This window comes from Panthera tigris, chromosome D3 (assembly GCF_018350195.1).
Source record: "Panthera tigris isolate Pti1 chromosome D3, P.tigris_Pti1_mat1.1, whole genome shotgun sequence".
NCBI classification, from domain to species: Eukaryota; Metazoa; Chordata; class Mammalia; order Carnivora; family Felidae; genus Panthera; species Panthera tigris.
This window is the reverse complement of record NC_056671.1, coordinates 23,729,470-23,746,847: the sequence shown is the minus strand read 5'-3', so window position 1 is coordinate 23,746,847 and position 17,378 is coordinate 23,729,470. Positions and strand designations below refer to the sequence as shown.

The window sequence follows — 17,378 nt, the reverse complement described above, 5'->3', positions numbered from 1 at the left end:
GTGTGCCGAGTTTTTTTTCCTTCTTTTAAAGATGGTTGTTTAACTAAGACTAAACAATGGGAACCCCTTGTGAGCATGCTCAGTATCATTGTGGAGAACCAAGAGGGCCTCTAACTGTAACAATGTTCATGGTTGTGATGTTTTTGTTTTTTGTTTTTTTTTTTTTTTTTAAATAAAATTCCAAATGTTTATAAACAGTCATCCTTCTCGGCCTCTGTTCCACAGTCGCTGCTTTGTCTCCTTGGAGTGCGCCCCGACCCGCCAGATAACTGCTCCTTCAAGTGTCCTGTGAGGGAAAACCTGGTCAGGACGTGAAAACAAAGAACGGTGCCGTGTCAGTCATGGTGCCGCCAGCACGGAGCCAAGGTGTCACTCTGACCCTGAACCGTATCTGCAGATGGGGACATCTAGCCCGGGTCCGTCTGATTTGTAGGGAGGAGCGCTGTGTCAGGGCCCGGTGCTATGGCTAGGCGTGTCCCCTTTGGTCACACGGACACGGGTGACTGCCGCTTCCAGGCTGTGTCCTGGCTTAGTGGCATTCTGAGTCAGGCTCCACATGCTTCAGAATGAAGGTCTGTTTCAGTGACTGCTAACAGGGGAACCATTTTATTTTTACTTCCTCCTCCATGATGGGACACTTCCTTGATGTTACAGGGTCGGGGTTCGAGAACTTGGTAAATAGAGGCCACTGTTCAGCTCTCCCCGGTTGGTTGTGCAACATCAGAGGCCAGGCCTTTTTCCTGTGGGCGTGCTTCTGAAATTGTTAGGGAGAAGAGCCCCAGACCCTTCGCCTCCATGTCTTTTTGGTCAGCCTTGTCTCTTCTTGGACTTACATGAAGAGAAAGGTCCAGGCCAGATTTAAGTCTGGATTCCTTCCTGCGTGTGGGTGATTTCAGGCATTCGGAGATTGAGGCTCTGATGTGCCTACCTGGGATGAGGTTTTCCAAGTAAGCAACTGTGTGTAATCCAGTCTACGAATAAGTTAATCACCAGATGCGCTGGAAAGAAATGCAGGCCTTAACATACCAAGTCAAAAAAGACCAACTAGGGGCGCCTGGATGGCTCAGTCGGCTGAGTGTCCAACTTCGGCTCAGGTCCTGATCTCAAAATTTGTGGGTTTGAGCCTTGCATCGGGCTTTGCGCTGACAGAGTGGAGCCTGCTTTGGATTCTGTCCCTCTTTCTCTGCCCCTGCCTTCCTCCTTGTGCTCTAAAATAAACATTAAAAAAAAAAAAAGACCAGCTAGGACAGGGCTGCGCACATAGTCCTGATTGACCTCTGTGTGGGGAGGCCTTCTGGAAATGGGATGTTGAAAACTAGGACTCCTAGCTCTGAAGTACCCTGCATATAATATGCTCAGTGAGCTCGAGTCCTGTGTAACTCCTACTTACTCCCAAGAATAACATCGCCAGCTTTTCTCTTAGCATTTATGTTATTCCGTATTTCAAAAGTTAACATGTATGAATTTTTTACTCTGGTTTTTTGGAGCTAAAAAAAAGGGGGGGGGGGGTGTTTGGCCCCTGGGTGGCTTGGTCAATTAAGTGCCTGACTTGATTTTGGATAAACTTTAAAAAAATATTTAAAAAACCAGCTAGTGTCTGAAGCATCAAGGAGAGATTGCCACCTTTGCTAGGGGCAGGCATAAGAATTTGGAATAAATTATTTCCCCTCCATCCCCTGCCCAATGAGAGCAAGACCTTGGGAAACCTTTGAGGACCTCATACGCCCCTCACTGCTCACAGGACTCGCCTGTGCTCCTCGGGGGCAGACGGGGACAGGTCCTCTGCACTTTCCCAGCCCACCTGGGCATACATTCAACATCTCTATGGCTTTGTCTTTTAACGTTACCTGGTCATTTCTCATGAATAGGCATTGCTTTTCCCATCTTTGGGAAACCTCTCATCAGCCCCTCTAGATACCAAGCCACTTTTCTATTCCCCTAGTGCCTACCTCCTCTCCCTTTCTAGAACCCACTTCCAATCAGTCGTCTGTTTCTACGGATACCATAGTTCTCAAAGTCCCCAATGACCACAGTAGTTCCAAGTCAATGCTTCTCTGTCAGTCCTCTGATGGCTGCTGCCCCTCCTCCTCTTCTGACCTCTCAACCTCAACCAAGGAAGGCCTTCTCACCGCCTGGCTGATCTCCCAGGCGCCAGCTCCTGGGTGTCTGACGGGCTTATACAGCAGGGCGGGAACCAGCTGCTCCCTCCGCCTCAGCTCATCCGGAACCTCACGGTCCTCCTTGCCTCTTAAGTTGTCTCATGTTGCCCCAGCCCCAGCCGCGACCCAGCCCAGCAGGCTCTCTTCCAAGTACAGGGCAGTATAAACCACCCAGGCCTCCCACCTCGAGTTTGTTGCCTCTCACTGAGCTCCCCGCTTCCCTCGGCCCCTCCAGCCCTTGCCCCACAGAGGCCAGAGTGACTTCCTGACACTTTAAGTCCCTGCAATTCTAGAAACTCTCCAAGGGCTTCCACTGCACTTGCCGTGACCCACAAGGCCCTACTCCATCTGGCCCCAGAGGCCCCTGTGACCTCAGCGGCCCCGCTCAGGCTTGCTCGCTGCGGTCCAGCCACACAGACCAGTGCTCCTCCTCCAAGGGGCTCAGGAGGCTCCCGCCTCAGCCTTGGCAGGTGTCTGAAGCATCAGAGCCAGGGTGCACACCCTGAGGCCCAAACAACCATGACATGCCCGGCCTTGGGCATCGTGCCAAGCACCACCTCACCATGTTTACTTCCTAAGAAGTCTGGGGTAGGAGTCTCCCGGGTGAGGAGATGGGACTTGCCAGCGGCGGTCTACAGAGCCCCACACACAGGCGTCTCGTGTCCGAAAGGCCGGGTGCTCCGGCAGCAACGGATGTGGGTTAGCCACCCCCGTGGCCTGCAGCCGGAGCTAAGGCACAACAAGCAGTCCTCACGGGGACCTGCTGCACAGAAGCCCATCACATGCGACCAGCTCCTGCCTGGAGCTTGAAGCTGCCCCAGGAATCACTCGTGTCCCTGCCTAGAGAGGGGCTTGTCACTAGCACTAAATAGCCCTGTAAGAGGTATTGACGTCCCAGGTGCCTAGGCCTTGGAGCGGAAGTGTTCATGTCAGAAGGGCCGAGATTTCTCTTAGCCAAAAGAAACGTCTGGACTGCACCGGCCCCAGAGGACCTCAGACAGCATGAGTTCCAAGCCCTGTCTCAAAGGGCTGTACAAAGCTGCTCAGTGCCCTTGGAAGTGGAAGAGGATGGAAAGCAGGGGCAGTGGTAGCCAGGAGCAGGGGAGATGGGAGGAAGAAGTCTCAGAAAAAGGTCCTGGTCAGGTTCCACACCCTGCCCCAAACTCTCCAAGAGCTCTTGGTCAGTCACACTTGGAACAAAAATTTCCATTGCAGCCTCATGGTTCCACTAGGCCACACTCCACAGTCCTGGGCAAAGGTTGAGGAGTCAGTGGGGAGACCCGTCTATGCCCCGCACGTGAACAGGCTGCAGGCAGTGGCTCACCTGCTCTACGGGAGGGAACGTCGGGCTCCAGGGCTACAGCTGCTGTGGGGCCAAGGACAGTGCAGTGACCGGAGCCAAGCCCCCAGACACCGGGGCCAAGAGCTGGCTCACTGAGACAGAGCTGCCGGGCACAGGGCAGGCAATGAGCAGCATAATGGAGGCAAGGTTGGAAAGCAGGCCCTCTGGGGCTTTCTGGTTTCTCTCATGGAGGGCACGGGAGGCAGCTCAGGGTCACTTGTCCCACAGCCGGGACAGGAGCAAGCAGTCAATCATGGTTGGATCCACATCAGGACAGAGCAGCCTCAGGACCCCTGAGGGTCACTCACTCAGCCAGGCTGTGCTCACAGGCTCAATCTAGCCTGCAGAGTTTTGAGTAGACCCAACCAGCCCCTGAGCTGCCTGGTACCAGGGCTGAGTCCCGCCAGTGAGGGTTTTGCTTGAATACTCCCTGGCCATCATCTGACCTCCATCTGCAACCAAGGCCAAGAGCACTATCCCCTGGCACCCAGCAGTGAAGGCAAGAAATCTGGCCATGTGCCCACTGGCCACAGGCAAGACCATGCCTGCACTGGGGGCACAGCAATCTATACCCCAGAGTGGCTTCCGGGGTCTGTGGGAATGGGTCCAGGACATAGCCCAAACCATAGCCCAAACCTCCTGTCCCTCCAGCAGTTCCTGTGACTTCCCTTGGTCCTGCAAGGAACAGGAGAGGCCACCACACAACAGAGAGGGTTAAAGCCAAGGTCCTCCATGGCCTGGGCCAGGAGTCTGGCCATGCCAGTCAGCCCTACACTTGCTGCCTGTCCTGTAATCAGACTGTTGGAGCCTGTGGTCTGGAGTGGGCCTCTGGGCTCAGGGTATGGGAGACAGGGAGAAGCAAGCCCCCGCCCCCATCCCCTCCTCCTCAGAGGAGTAGCAGACATATGCCCTGACTGCTAACTAATGATACCATTTTCACAACTCTATGATCTGACTACTACTGTTGTCCCATTTTACAGATAGTATCACTGAGGCTCAGAGAGCTTAACTATCTCACCCAGTGACCAAGAGCAGGGCCCAGGTTCAATCTAACCTCTCTTATGTCCAGATCCCTGTAGTTCAGCAAGGTAGATAATAAGCAGGAATCAAATTCCTACACAGCTACCTACTGACCACACACATCCCTTGTCCTCTCTGGGCCTCAGTTTCCTCAAATTATAAGATGAGAACACATAAAAGCATCATACCACATAGGATGATTTTGAGGACCAAATTACTTAGTTTCCATATCTTGATCTTCCACCCTGATCCCTGAGTTCCCCTGCCCCATCTCCAGCAGCCTCTCCTCCCCAGGTATCAGCAGTCCCAGACCGAGGAGCTATTCCTGACTTTGTCCTCACATTCACACCCAACTCACCAGCACATCCCACCAGCTTTCCCCTCAAATACAGCCAGGAGGCACCATACTCCACCACCCTCACTGGCACCACCTGGTCTCCTCTGGGGTTCCTGCCTGCCCACTACAGCAACCACAGAGTACCTGTTAAGACCTAAGTCAGGTCACACCCCTCCCCTGCTCTAAATCCCTCCATGGCTCCCATGTCCTTGCCGAGAGGCATGGCCCACAAAGCCCCAATCAATCTACCCCCAATCTCTTTATCTTCATCCCTACCTTCACCCTAGCCTCACAGGCCTCCTAACTCTTTCTTGAACACACCAATCACACGCCCACCTCAGGACCTTTACACTGGCCATTCCCTCTGTCTGAAACACTCTCCTTCCAGCCATCCCCACAGCTCCTTCTCTTAGCTCCTTCCCTGACCACTGATTTAAAACTTCAGGCTCATCCCACCCCACACTCCCAGTCCCCTCACCTGGTCCCTGTGCTCTGTCCTCCCTAGTGCCTCATCCCTGTTTCAGCCCAGGGGCTCCCTTCCTACCACACTGGGAACCCTGAGAACTGGCTGTTTCCTTCCCCACTTTTTGCTCTCAGTTCCCAGTGCCAGATGAGACCCATCACACAGTAGGTGCCAAGTAAGTGTTAGCTATTACTATTACTAGTTACCCGCCTTCCTCATTCTTTGTAGGTGGGGGTGCTGGAGGAGAGGGTTGATTGGAACCACCTGGGTATCTGGGACACTGGGGTGTGAGCCCACTCAGTCATGAGGACTCAGTGAGATGATGCATGTGAGCAGCCTAGCACCAGAAGGTCTGGCACACAGTAAGTACTCAACAAATGCCCCTGATCCTTGCATGAGAGTATTCCCATAATAGCCATGTTCAAACCCTGAGCTACTCTCCTGAGACCTAGTCTGGGGAAAAGAGAGTCCCTCATAGAGGGGACCTGACCAGTCCAGGTCAAGGGCACAGAGCAGCCCTGGCACACAGTAGGCACTTTATTAAAGCTCTGAGACTTGGCTATTGTTGGTGGCACTTCCCCCAAGGATGGCCCCGCCTGGCCAGCAAGGCTGCAGCCCAGCCAGGCCAGCTGTCCCCGCCCAGCCAGCAGCGGGGGGGGGGGGGGGGGGGGGGGAGCGGGGGGGGGCGGGGGGGGTGGGGGGGGCGGGGGGGGGCAGGATTTCCCGCAGATCCCAGCCAGGTCCCTCCTCTGCAGTTTGAAAAGAAACTAGCAGCAATTAACCCTCCCAAGCCAAACCTACCCAGGCTCCTTCTTAACCTCCCATCCCCTTAATTCTGTGCCTGACCTGGGCAACCAGACGTGGTAGGGGACTGGCCTCCCAGGGAAGGGCAGGGGCCAAGGTGTCAGACCCACAGGCTTTAGCCACCAGCCTACCCCTCTGAGCCTCAGGGTTCTCATCGGGGAAACAGGTTTCCCTAACCTCCACATAAAAGATGAGGATTTGGTGAGAGTGGAACGCCGGGTGGGCACAACAGGCCATCTTCCCCTCCACGAGGCCCCCACTGCCGGTAGGAAGCTCACACCCCAGTCGCTCAGGCCTCATTTATCTGACATAGGGAGGTTCACTCCAGACGGAGGTGACTTTGCAGCCCTGGTCCCTATCGCTTCCTGAGCTCCTCTTGGGAACAGGCCGTGCAGCCCGCCCAAGGAGGCCGCTATCTGGGGAGGAGGCAGCCCAAACCTCTCTCCAAGACACCAAGGAGGGTTGGAAGGGACTCTAGGGACTAGCTTGGGCAGGGATGGCGAGTCTGGGCTGGTAGGGCCCTGGTCCCGCTCCTCCCACCCCCCAGTCAGGAGACTCCAGCTCCTCCCTCTCTCCGTCCACCCGGGAACTGCGCTGCCCCTTTAAGAGCGCGCGGCCCCGCCCGCCCCCTCGGGCCGGAGCCGAATTCCAGGGAGGCGGGGCGGAGACAGCGGGCGGGTGCGGAGGCCTCAGCCGCGGGACCGGATTGCTGTGGCTCGGGCGGCGCCTCCCTGCGGCGGCCCGGCCCGCTCGGCCCCGCCGGGGCGATGCTCCCCGAGGCCGCAGGATGAGCCAGGTGAGCGCGGGGACCCCCAGCACCCCCTGCCTGGCGCACACTCCCGGGGACCTGGAGGCTGCGGCCTCTGTTCCCCCGAGCTGTGTGACCTTGGGCAGCCCCGCACCCTCTCTGGGCCGAAGCCCGGAGGACAGCCGGGGCTGTCGGAGGCCATTCTGAGTCCCGACCCGCACGCACCCGGCCTGCGGCGCTAGGGAGGCTCCTCGGAGGAGGCGGGGCCTCGCTCCGGCCACCGGGCAGCCCGCGGCGCTGGGGATCAGCAGCGCGGCTCAGGTCGGCCTGGCTTTGCCATCCTCTGCTCTGCGACCTTGAGTGAGCTCTTACCCTCTCTGCACCTCAGTTTCCTCATCTGTAAAATGGAGATAATATCACTGGCACTCAGCCCTGGGCAGGGACATTGAGTTTACTGTTACTATTACTGCTGTTACGTCGTTGTTATAATGGCACAGTCCTCACGGAAGGGGAGCTGAGGGAGGACCCTGCACCTTCCCAGAGGAGGTGGGAGGGGCATCAGCCTTGAGCGATGGAGCTAACCATTGCTGCGGTTGGGACCCGGATTCCTGTCCTGCCTGTCCATTGAGTGCAGGGCTGTGGGCTTCATCTCTCTAGGGCTCCGCTTTTCACCCACCGTATTGGGCAACAAGGATGCATTGCAATAAGGGCAATAAGGATCCCACAAATGTGTCCCTTTGTGGGAGGGAGGACACAGCCAATTCCCCCATTGCCCCCACCCCCAAAGAGCAAAATAGCAAACATTTATAGATACTAAATCTTTCACACAAATTATCCCATTAGGTCTTGCAAGGAAGGTAATATTGTACCCATTTCATAGACGAGGAAACTGAGGTACAGTGAACTTTCTCACAGCCAGCACACGCAACCAGGCATTTGGTCTGAGATGACAGGCTAGTGCGGATGGTCTGGGGCTTAGTCTGTGCTGAGTCCTTACAGCATTCCTGTGTCCCTGCCCACCCACAGTGACTCGGCCGGCCCGGCCATGGCGGACCCGGTGGCGGGCATCGCGGGCTCGGCAGCCAAGAGTGTGCGGCCATTCCGCTCAAGTGAGGCCTACGTGGAGGCCATGAAAGAGGACCTGGCTGAGTGGCTCAACGCCTTGTATGGCCTGGGTCTGCCCAGTGGTGGCGAGGGCTTCCTGACGGGGCTGGCCACAGGCACCACCCTGTGCCAACATGCCAACGCCGTCACTGAGGCCGCCCGCGCTTTGGCCGCTGCCCGCCCGGCCCGCGGCGTGGCCTTCCAGGCACACAGCGTGGTGCCCGGCTCTTTCATGGCCCGAGACAACGTGGCCACTTTCATCGGCTGGTGCCGAACAGAGTTGGGTGTGCCTGAAGTGCTCATGTTTGAGACTGAGGACCTGGTGCTGCGGAAGAACGAGAAAAGCGTGGTGCTGTGCCTGCTGGAGGTGGCGCGGCGTGGGGCCCGCCTCGGCCTGCTCGCCCCTCGCCTTGTGCAGTTTGAGCAGGAGATTGAGCGGGAGCTCCGCGCCGCGCCCCCGGCCCCCAGTGCACCTGCTGCTGAGGAGGATGCCACCGAAACTGCCACCGTGGCAGGGGCTCCTGCCCGTGGGCCCCGCATGACTCCCAGCGACCTGCGCAACCTGGACGAGCTGGTGAGTCCACCAGTGAGTGTGTGTGCTCATGGCCCTGCTTGTGCCCCCACCGTGCGCCAGCGATGGGACAGCCTGCCCCATGGAGTGGGTGCACATATTGAGCACCAAGTGTATACCTGGCCCCAAGGAGATAAGCAGACCCAGAGAGGTGCTGGTTGAGGTCACGAGACCCAGTAGGGCCTGGGATAAAATGTGAGCTCCCCACCTTATGCGCTTCCTGTGTGCCAGATCAGTTCCTTCATCCGGGGGGCCTCATGATTTGAACCCCTCTGTATGCACTTGAGTGGACAGTTGCATCCACAACATCACAGAGCTTGAGGTTGAGTGGGTACCTGTCATGCTTGGCCCTGAGCAAGGTGCCTGGCACACAGTAGGCTCTCAGTGAGTGCCTAGGGCAGGTCCCGGGGGGGGGGGGGCTCTACAGGCCCACCCACTCTCCAGGGGCTTATCTGGGAAGCCAGGCCCAGAGCTGCCACTGCTGCTAGGAGCCAGAGGTCCTCTTAGGAGGACAGGATTAGCTCTACTGTAAGCACAGGAGGTGCTGGACCCCGCCCCCAGCTCCCTCCTCCTTTTCCCAGGACCTAGGTATCCCTGACACCCCCGCACCCTGGCCAAGAGTTGCCTTCTTATCAGAAGGGCAGGACTATGATGTGCCTGTCCCAGAGTGGGTAGCCGGAATCCGTGGGCAGAGGCTGTCACCCCTCCCCTGTCTTGGGGACAGGGTCACCCGAGGCTCCACCTGCTCATTTCCTCTGGCTCCACTGTGGGCTGGGAGGCGGGCAGGGCCGCCCACATAGCCAGCCTGGCAGCTCCTGGCTTAGGGGCGGGGGTGGGGCATGTGGGCAGATGTGTGCCTGTGTGTGCATGCTGGGTGGTGTACTCTACGTGTCTTTGACACTGATGTGGTGTGGGTTCCCTGCACTCGTGTCCCATGGCCTGCGTCCTCCCAGAACCTGGCCTCCCTGTGGGCCTCAGCCTACATGTCTGTGAAGTAGGTGAAGGGGGCAGGGAGTGAGGATGGGTTCCAGGGCTTCCCCAGGCTCAGGGGCCACAGGGTTGTGCCTCACTGGGGTCCCAAGCCCTGGCCTGACCACAGACCCTGACCTCCGATAGCCAGAGGGGAAGGAGAGCTGGTGAAAGGTCAAATGTAGAGGCTGCAACCAAGTCTGGGGCAACACGATCTATGTCCCCTTTCCCCGGAAGGACCTGCTTCCTCCTGACCCTGGAGCTGCTGACATCAGGCCCAGGAGGAGGGACTTGATCCCTGACCTCCAGCCTCTCCTCTCTGGCCTCAGGTGAGGGAGATCTTAGGCTACTGCACCTGCCCAGACCAGTTTCCCATGATCAAGGTCTCAGAGGGGAAGTACCGCGTGGGAGACTCCAGTCTCCTCATCTTCGTGCGGGTAAGAGTTTGGGACTGCCCGGCAGATGGCAGTCCACAGTGGGCTGCCAGGCCCACCAGACAGGCCGTGACCTGTCCACGCTGGACTCCCACAGGTGCTGAGGAGCCACGTGATGGTGCGCGTGGGTGGCGGCTGGGACACTCTGGAGCACTATCTGGACAAGCATGACCCTTGCCGCTGCTCCTCCTCGGGTCAGTGCCCCTGGCAGGGATGGGGGGATGGGGGAGCGGGCCAGCAGAGGGCTTGTCTCTGTGGCTCCACCCTTCAAATGCCACCTGTCCTCTCACCTTGCAGCCCACCGCCCGCCCCAGTCCCGGGCCCGCACCTTCTCCCCACAGAGGGTGTCTCCCACCCCCAGTCCCCGTGCTGGCAGCCCAGCCCCTGGGGCTGAGCGGCGGAGCTCCCGGCCAGAGGTGACGCCCATTAGCTTACGCAGCTCAAAGGAGGGAACTGAGACCCCACTCAGGTGAGAGGCACTAGGACAAAGGGGTGAGGGGTCCAGAGGGGGCGGGCATCCGCCCTGGCCTGGATGACGAAGGAGCCTGTGCTCCAGAGTGACTCACCCTGGGAAAAGTTCCCGTGGGTGGGGGCAGGCCTGGCTTCCTATCTCCATGGCAACCCAAGCAACCCAACAACACAGCTGGGGCGGGCCCTGGGGGCTGGGCGTCGGCCAGTCCTACCGCTTCCCTCTGGCCTACCCAGGAAGCTGGAGGCCTGGGGAGGGGGAGCTCAGAGCCTGGCTTTTTCTGCTGCCTGGGGGTGGGGGTGGGGGTGGGGGGTGGTGGGGGGTGGTGGCTGCCGGAAGCTGCTGCCCAGTGGCTCACTTCTCTCTGGAAGTCCCCAGGACAGAAGCCCTTGATTGCCCCCACCCCCACCCCAGGTGTCTTCCCCAGCCCCAACCCCTCAGCTGCTTGTTCCTTCCTCTGCCTGCTCTTCCTACACGCCAGTCCTCTCTTGAGATGCCCCATCTCTCTCTTGTTCCCCTGCCCCAGGGTCCGGGACCAGCTGCCCCCCCATCCCCGCTCCCGCCGCTGCTCTGGGGACAGTGACTCCTCAGCCTCCTCAGCCCAGAGCGGCCCCCTTGGTGCCCGCAGTGAAGAATCAGGCACTGGCTCCCGGAGGGAACGACCCAGCCGGAGGCTGACCACAGGCACCCCGGCCTCTCCAAGACGGCCTCCAGCTCCGCGCAGCCAGTCCCGAGACCGGCTGGATCGAGGGAGGCCGCGTGGGGCCCCAGGAGGCAGGGGAACCCAGCTGTTGGCCCCCAGCCCTGCCCGACGGGCCCGGAGCCAGAGCCGTGAGGAGCAGACCACGCTGCTCGTGCGCAGGGACCGAGATGGGCAGCACTCATGGGTGCCCCGGGGCAGGGTCAGCGGGGGCTCAGGCAGGAGCAGCCCCCAGACTCCCCGGGCTCGCAGCCCTGCAGCCCCCCGGCCTCTGCGGGTCTCCAGCCCCAGTCCAGAGCTGGGCACCACACCGGCCAGTGTCTTCCGCACCCCCCTGCAACTTGACCCGAAGCAGGAGCAGCAACTGTTCCGGCGCTTGGAAGAGGAGTTCCTGGCCAATGCCCGAGCCCTTGAGGCTGCTGCTGGCGGGACCCCCCCTGGACCAGCCTCTGACCCAGCTCGGCCCCCAGACCCTCCAGCTTCTGACTCGGCCTACTGTTCCTCCAGCTCCTCCTCTTCATCCCTCAGTGTCCTGGGTAGCAAGTGTGGCCAACCTGGGGACTCTAGTCGGATGGCCAATGGGCTGCCCGGACCCCGAGGCCCAGTCCTGTCCAGCTCTTCTGATGAAGGCAGCCCCTGCCCTGGTGTAGGGGGCCCACCAGATGCACCTGGGAGCCCCTTGGCTGGCCTGGAGCTCCCGAGGACCTGGGCACGGGGCCGGGTGGACACACAGCCAGACCGAAAACCTTCACGCATCCCAACGCCACGGGGCCCTCGTCGCCCATCTGGATCCACAGAGCCTGGGTCCTGGCATGCCCTGCACTCAGTGAGCCCAAGGGGAGAGCCGGATTCCTGGATGTGATGAACCAGCCCAGCTGCCCCTGGACCCCATTCCTTTTTTTCCTTTTCCTTTGTGGCCTTAACCCCTCTGCATCAGGGAGCCCCCCCCCCACCCCTGCCTCTTGGGTACCAGACCTCATGGGACCAGACCCCTTGGGACCACATGGCACAATGGGACCTCTGTTGTACATTCCGGTTGGGGGATGAGCGTTGCTATTTAATTACTAATATTACTGAATGCCTTAGAGGAGGCCAGTGAGGACCCTTCCTGAGGTCCTCTGGCCTGCAGAGCCTGACAGTAAAGTATTTGTTCCAGCCGCTTGTGTCTGCTTCCTGGGGTACCTTTGGGGGCCCCTTAATCCATGTCGGGATTCTGGCATTAACTGCCAGGGAGCAATGCCTGGCAACTCTGGCCTCTAAGGTTAAGATCATGCTACCCACCCAAGAAATGCTAGGTACACTTGTATGCTTGCATTGGTTCCCCCTTTATTACCTCCTGAGAGGTGTGATTTAAGATTGTCCACTGAAACCCCAGAAGCTACCTGAGAACTTCCAATCAGGTTCATAGCAAGTCCCTTTCATCCAGTGGGATTGTAACCCAATGAGGTCCCAGAAAGGATTTATCTTGCCCAATGTAGCTTGGGGCCTGGTTGGGTCCAATGAGGCACAAAGAGTCCTGTCGCCCAGGAGACTGGGTGGGAGGTTTCCAAATCCAATCAAGGAGGAGACTTTGCCTAGTCCAATCCGAGAGAAGTTGGGCAATTGCGTCCAATCCAGGTACCCGGTTCATCAAACTGGGACCCTCCCCCCACCATCGGCGTTGTCGTCCAATTCGGTCACATGAGGCTGCAGCGCGCCGGGTGCAGCGCCCCCTGCAGGCGCAAGGCCGGGTGCGCGGGACGCGCGCGTACCAGAGCGCAACGCAGCAGTTCGCGGAAGAGACGGAGCACGTGCCAGTTGTACTTGGCGGAACACTCGAGGTAGCCGCAGCGCCAGCCCCTGCGCACCAGGGCGGCCAGCGCGCGCCGGGGCCCGAAACGCAGCCGCTGCCGGTCCCGCTTGTTGCCTACTACGAGGATGGGCGCCTCGGGTGCGCCCGCCGGCCTGGGGGCCAGATGGGAATGAGGGCTGCGGTGCCGGACACGGACAGCCCACGGCCGGAGAACGCCCCACCCCCACCCCAGGGGGGTATATGTACACTCCTGTGGCCGGAGAGCCGCCCCGGGAAACACGAGACCCATGTGGCCCAAAGACCGCACAGCTGGCAGGCCCGACACGCGGCCAGGACTGGGGAAGAACCTACCCACTACCCTCTGGCAAAGGCCCAACAAGACTGGCAAAAACTCCCCTCCTCCGCCCACAGACACCTGTGGCCGCGTCCCTACCTGGTCTCTGAGATGCGCTGCCGCAGCGCCTTCACGTAGTCGAAACTGTCCGGGCTGCAGATGTCATAGACCAGCACGAAGGCGTCCGTGTCCTGCAAGCTCCAGTCCTTGGGGTCCGGCCACTCCTGGGGCGGGAGGCCGGAGTTTGCCAGAGACCTATTCTCACTGTCCCACGCCCAGACCCTCTGAAGGGACTTGACACTAAACCCACAGTTCATCCTCAGGCCTCAGCCGTCGCCATCTCCCCCGAACTCTCTAGGCCCCACTGTCCTCACAGTCGCCAGGGTAAAAATGCCTACCCGTGCCTGAAGCCCCTCAGCTACCAGCCCTCCTTCACTCTCGGCCTCCTCTCAGCCCACCCCTCATCCTCCTACCAGCTTTCCGAAGCTCAACGTGGGTCACGCCCCTTCACTCCCTCCCTGGTTACTACAACTGCCTCTAGGACTAATTCCAAAGCACCAGGCTCCGTGTTCCCCAGGCCCTCAGAGATCACTGATGATGGGCAGCTGTGCACATTCAGGCCTCCCCGCCTAAACACATGCTGTTCTTTGCACGTGGAAGGCTTCTGCCACTTCCTTTAATCGAGACTTCACTCATTAGGGGCGCCTGGGTGGCTCTGTTGGTTAGGCCTCTCACTTTGGCTCAGGTCATGATCTCATGGTTCGTGGGTTCAAGCCCCACATCGGGCTCTGTGCTGACAGCTCAGAGCCTAGAGCCTGGTTCGGATTCTCCCTCTCCCTCTCTCAAAGATAATTTAAAAACAAAACAAACAAACAAAAAACCCAAAAAACTTCACTCATCATTCCAGGGTCAGCCCAATTGTCACCCCCCTCTCCCCCCCCCCCCCCCCCCCCCAGGAAGCCCTGCTTAATCCCACTTGCTCTTTCCTCTTCACCTCTCCCAGGCATCCAGCTCCAAGAATTCAAAGTCTGTCCTGGACTTTGCATAAATTAAGGAAATGAGGCTTTGCTCCAACCAAGTCACAGGAATAAGGGAGCAGAGAATGACAACTCCCCCCACCCCTGACAGTGCACCCCTGTGTCTGGCCCCTTTCTCCCCCACCGAGGCTCTGCTTAAGGTCCCAAACATACAATGCTCACCCTCAGGAAGGCACAACCATGCTCCGCCATGCACTGATCCAGACCCACCAGTGGAGGCAGACAAATATACAGGCACTTACGTGTGTTTCAAAATCCCCTGGCCTGATCTGGGGCAACTCCAGGCCGGCAAGAAGGAGAGACACACAAACCACCAGGACACATTCATCGTTCAATCCATGAACACAGTTGGGCACTCCCGGGCTGTCCAGGCGGACATGCACGTGTGCACCAAGCACATCCCCACCCCCCACACGCTGTCACACGCCCCTGCCCGCCCTTCGAGCCGCTACCTCTGGACCCCCGGGGTTCTGACTCGGGGGAGCGCCGTCGCCGTCCCGGATGCTCAGGTCGTAGACCGCGCCGTCGAGCAGCACCGCGGGCCGGTAGAGGCGTGGCCCGTCCGTGGGCCGGTGGCGCTCCGGGTAGTCACCGAACAGGAACTGGCGAATGATGGCCGTCTTGCCCACGCCAGGGGCGCCCAGCACGGCCACCCGCAGGCTGCCCCCCATGGCCCGCGCGCGCTGCGGCGCCCTGCGCTGGAAAGCCTCATGGGCCAGCGCCGCGCCGTGCGCTCCGCGTGCCCAGCCCCGTGCGCCCCGACCCCACGCTCCTCATCGCCCCCTGGAACACCCGGGACCCGGAGAGGCCAGGCCAGAGGACGGAGCAGGCGGCGGGAGGGCAGACAGATAGTCGAGCAGGCCGACGGAGGACGCACGAGCAGCTCCGGCAGGTGCCGGAGCTCGGAAGAGAACAGACCCCGCCGTGCACCGCGCAGACACCGCCGCCTCCGATCCGCAGCGAGACTGGGGGCTCCGCCCGCAGTCGGAGCACCGAGGTCCGACCTCCTGGCCGCGCGGGTCCTGCAGCGGAGCGGGGCGCGAGGACAGCGCTGCCTCTCGGAGCCTCCGTCCCTCTGTCCTTCTGTCGCTCCGGCGCCCTGAATCGCCTCCCCAGCCAGCGGCGCGAGCGAGCGGGCGCGCGGAGCCTCCCGGAGGCGGAGATGAGGTAACCGTCTGCCCGCCCCTCCTACCTCCCCCTCTACCCACCCGGGACGCCCCTCCCGGGAAGGGTCGCGGGAAGGTGACTGGGGCGCAGGGAGCCCGGGGAGGGACCCAGCCCCCTCCGCGTCCCGCGCTCCTCTCACCAGCTCCAAAATAGAAGTCCCTTCCCGCCCACGTCCGCGTCCGCTCCTCCAAGCACCGCTCCCCCAAGCTGGCTCCAGACAAACCCAGCCCGCTGGAGTCAGGCCTCCAGGGGTCGGATCTGGCCCCAGCTGCGTGACCTTGGGCAAGTCAGCGCACTGCGCTGGCTCTCTGCTCCATATTCATCACAGGCAAACATCTTTCTTGAGAACCTACTACATGCGGGGGCCCTTTACTAAGCTGTTGCTTAGTGATCACTGAATCTACAGCCTTATTCTGCTTATCTCCGTTTAAGAGAAGAAAACAGGCTGGAGAGGGGACTCTTCAAGGTTGGGGGACAGTGGGTGGCCCCTGACCCACAGCCTTGTGGTCTCCTCTAGGGAACCCTCCCGCCTTTGTCCTACACACAAGGGTAAATGGCCAGCATTAAACAATGTATCAAATGGCCATCATCCAGGTGGGGCTGAACAGAGTGTGCTGAGCTCAGTACACACTGGGTCACAGCAGCTCAGCCCCAAATCCCTGTCCCAACAAGGCTGAAAGATCCAGAAATTGGTCAACACCACCTCTGTCACTGCTAAGGCCAAGTTTTCTGCCTGAGCCTCCACCTGTAGCTTCACTCAAAACCCAAATTCCCACCTCCCTGGAGCTGGTGAGAAGCTCCTTAACCAACACAGCCTGGAAAGTTTGGGTTGGTCCAGCCCCCCATCCTCTGCCTCTGCTTGCCTCCTCCCTGCAGAGGAGGGGCTCCCACTTCTCTGACCAGATAGATGCCCAGGCACTGGGTGAAATGTACAGACATCAGTGTTTCTGCACTGGCCAAGAGTTTTCACTTACCCATCTTTTCAACAAATATTCCCAGTCTTACTGCTTGCTGGCACTGGAGGGGGGGAGGAGAGGAAGAGGGAAGGGGAAAATCCTACCTTAGTAGAGTAGGTTCTAGAACACATGGGATTCAGGAATTGTAGGAGCAGAGACAATAAGCCCACTCCAGCCTGAAGGAACTGGAGGAGAGAGGAGCTCAGCCCTGAAATGAGGAGAGGGTGCATCCTCCAGGAAGCAGGTGATGGCAACAGAAGATGTTTCTCCAGAGCACTGGTTGTGTTTTCATCCTCCCACGTCAGATAGGGAAACTGGGTCTGCTTTCACTCTTCTCCTCAGCCTCTAGGGAGCTCAGAGTGACTTGTGGCTACCTCTGGCAGGTGTTCTAGGTCTTCAAGCCCAGTGAGTGGGACTCCTGGCTTCATCTTCCTTTCCTGCCATGATTCTTTCCCTTCACCCAACTATCCCACTCATTTTCTGACATTTCAAGCTTCTGGGTTTTGTGAGCTGCCTCAATTCCTTGTGGGGAACAAGGCTGAGCATTAATAAACTAAGCCCCACTTCCCTTTTCGCATTCAGCAGGGTGTGCGGCTGACATCAGGATGGTCTTCCTTAAAGCCCTGGTGGGACCCACACCTCTGACTGGAGCACCCTCTCTTCTTGCTCTTTGGGAGCAAGCCCACTCTTGGGAGCCAGTTCTGGGTATCCTTCCTCTAGAAAATCTTCATTGCTTCACTCTCTGTCAGAGTGCCTTCCTGGGCAAGGCTTCTTCAGGACCAGCAAACAGGGCTCTGTGTGTGTGTGTGTGTGTGTGTTTTGTGGGGGTGGATTTCTGGGTCCCAGTGTGGTTTTTCAGTGCATGGTTTGGGAATGATGAGCATGTCCTAAAGCTCCTACAAAGCCCTGCAGACTGCACAGGGGTGACCCATTCCCTAGGAAACTCCTGCATCAGCACCCCTAAGCAGGAGT

At 59.2% G+C, this 17,378-nt stretch overlaps 2 protein-coding genes across 2 annotated transcripts; one reads left to right on the top strand and one right to left on the bottom strand.

Annotated features, from left to right (window-relative positions):
- Window positions 1–6,596: 6,596 nt before the first annotated feature.
- Window positions 6,597–12,277, top strand: GAS2L1 (growth arrest specific 2 like 1). Its single transcript, XM_042962660.1, has 6 exons — window positions 6,597–6,921; window positions 7,900–8,551; window positions 9,847–9,954; window positions 10,049–10,145; window positions 10,249–10,420; window positions 10,947–12,277. The coding sequence occupies exons 2-6, from the start codon at window positions 7,919–7,921 to the stop codon at window positions 11,980–11,982; spliced, it is 2,046 nt and encodes a 681-aa protein (XP_042818594.1). The 5' UTR covers window positions 6,597–6,921; window positions 7,900–7,918; the 3' UTR covers window positions 11,983–12,277.
- Window positions 12,278–12,368: 91 nt separating this feature from the next.
- On the bottom strand, window positions 12,369–15,642 carry RASL10A (RAS like family 10 member A). The gene is made up of 4 exons (XM_042962661.1): window positions 15,590–15,642; window positions 14,736–15,430; window positions 13,346–13,470; window positions 12,369–13,064 (listed from the first exon to the last, which is right to left on the bottom strand). Exons 2-4 carry the CDS (start codon window positions 14,952–14,954, stop codon window positions 12,797–12,799), a joined length of 612 nt encoding a protein of 203 aa, XP_042818595.1. The 5' UTR covers window positions 14,955–15,430; window positions 15,590–15,642; the 3' UTR covers window positions 12,369–12,796.
- Window positions 15,643–17,378: the final 1,736 nt, after the last annotated feature.

What these genes read in the sequence shown, in the direction of transcription:
- GAS2L1 (XM_042962660.1), top strand. Translation starts at nt 7,919, where the DNA reads ATGGCGGACCCGGTGGCGGGCATCGCGGGCTCGGCAGCCAAGAGTGTG. An exon ending in TGCGCAACCTGGACGAGCTG is followed by an intron (nt 8,552 to 9,846) that starts GTGAGTCCACCA and finishes CTCTGGCCTCAG; the next exon opens with GTGAGGGAGATCTTAGGCTA. An exon ending in GGAACTGAGACCCCACTCAG is followed by an intron (nt 10,421 to 10,946) that starts GTGAGAGGCACT and finishes CCCCTGCCCCAG; the next exon opens with GGTCCGGGACCAGCTGCCCC.
- RASL10A (XM_042962661.1), bottom strand. Translation starts at nt 14,954, where the DNA reads ATGGGGGGCAGCCTGCGGGTGGCCGTGCTGGGCGCCCCTGGCGTGGGC. An exon ending in AGAACCCCGGGGGTCCAGAG is followed by an intron (nt 13,471 to 14,735) that starts GTAGCGGCTCGA and finishes CTCCCGCCCCAG; the next exon opens with GAGTGGCCGGACCCCAAGGA. An exon ending in CAGCGCATCTCAGAGACCAG is followed by an intron (nt 13,065 to 13,345) that starts GTAGGGACGCGG and finishes TCTGGCCCCCAG; the next exon opens with GCCGGCGGGCGCACCCGAGG.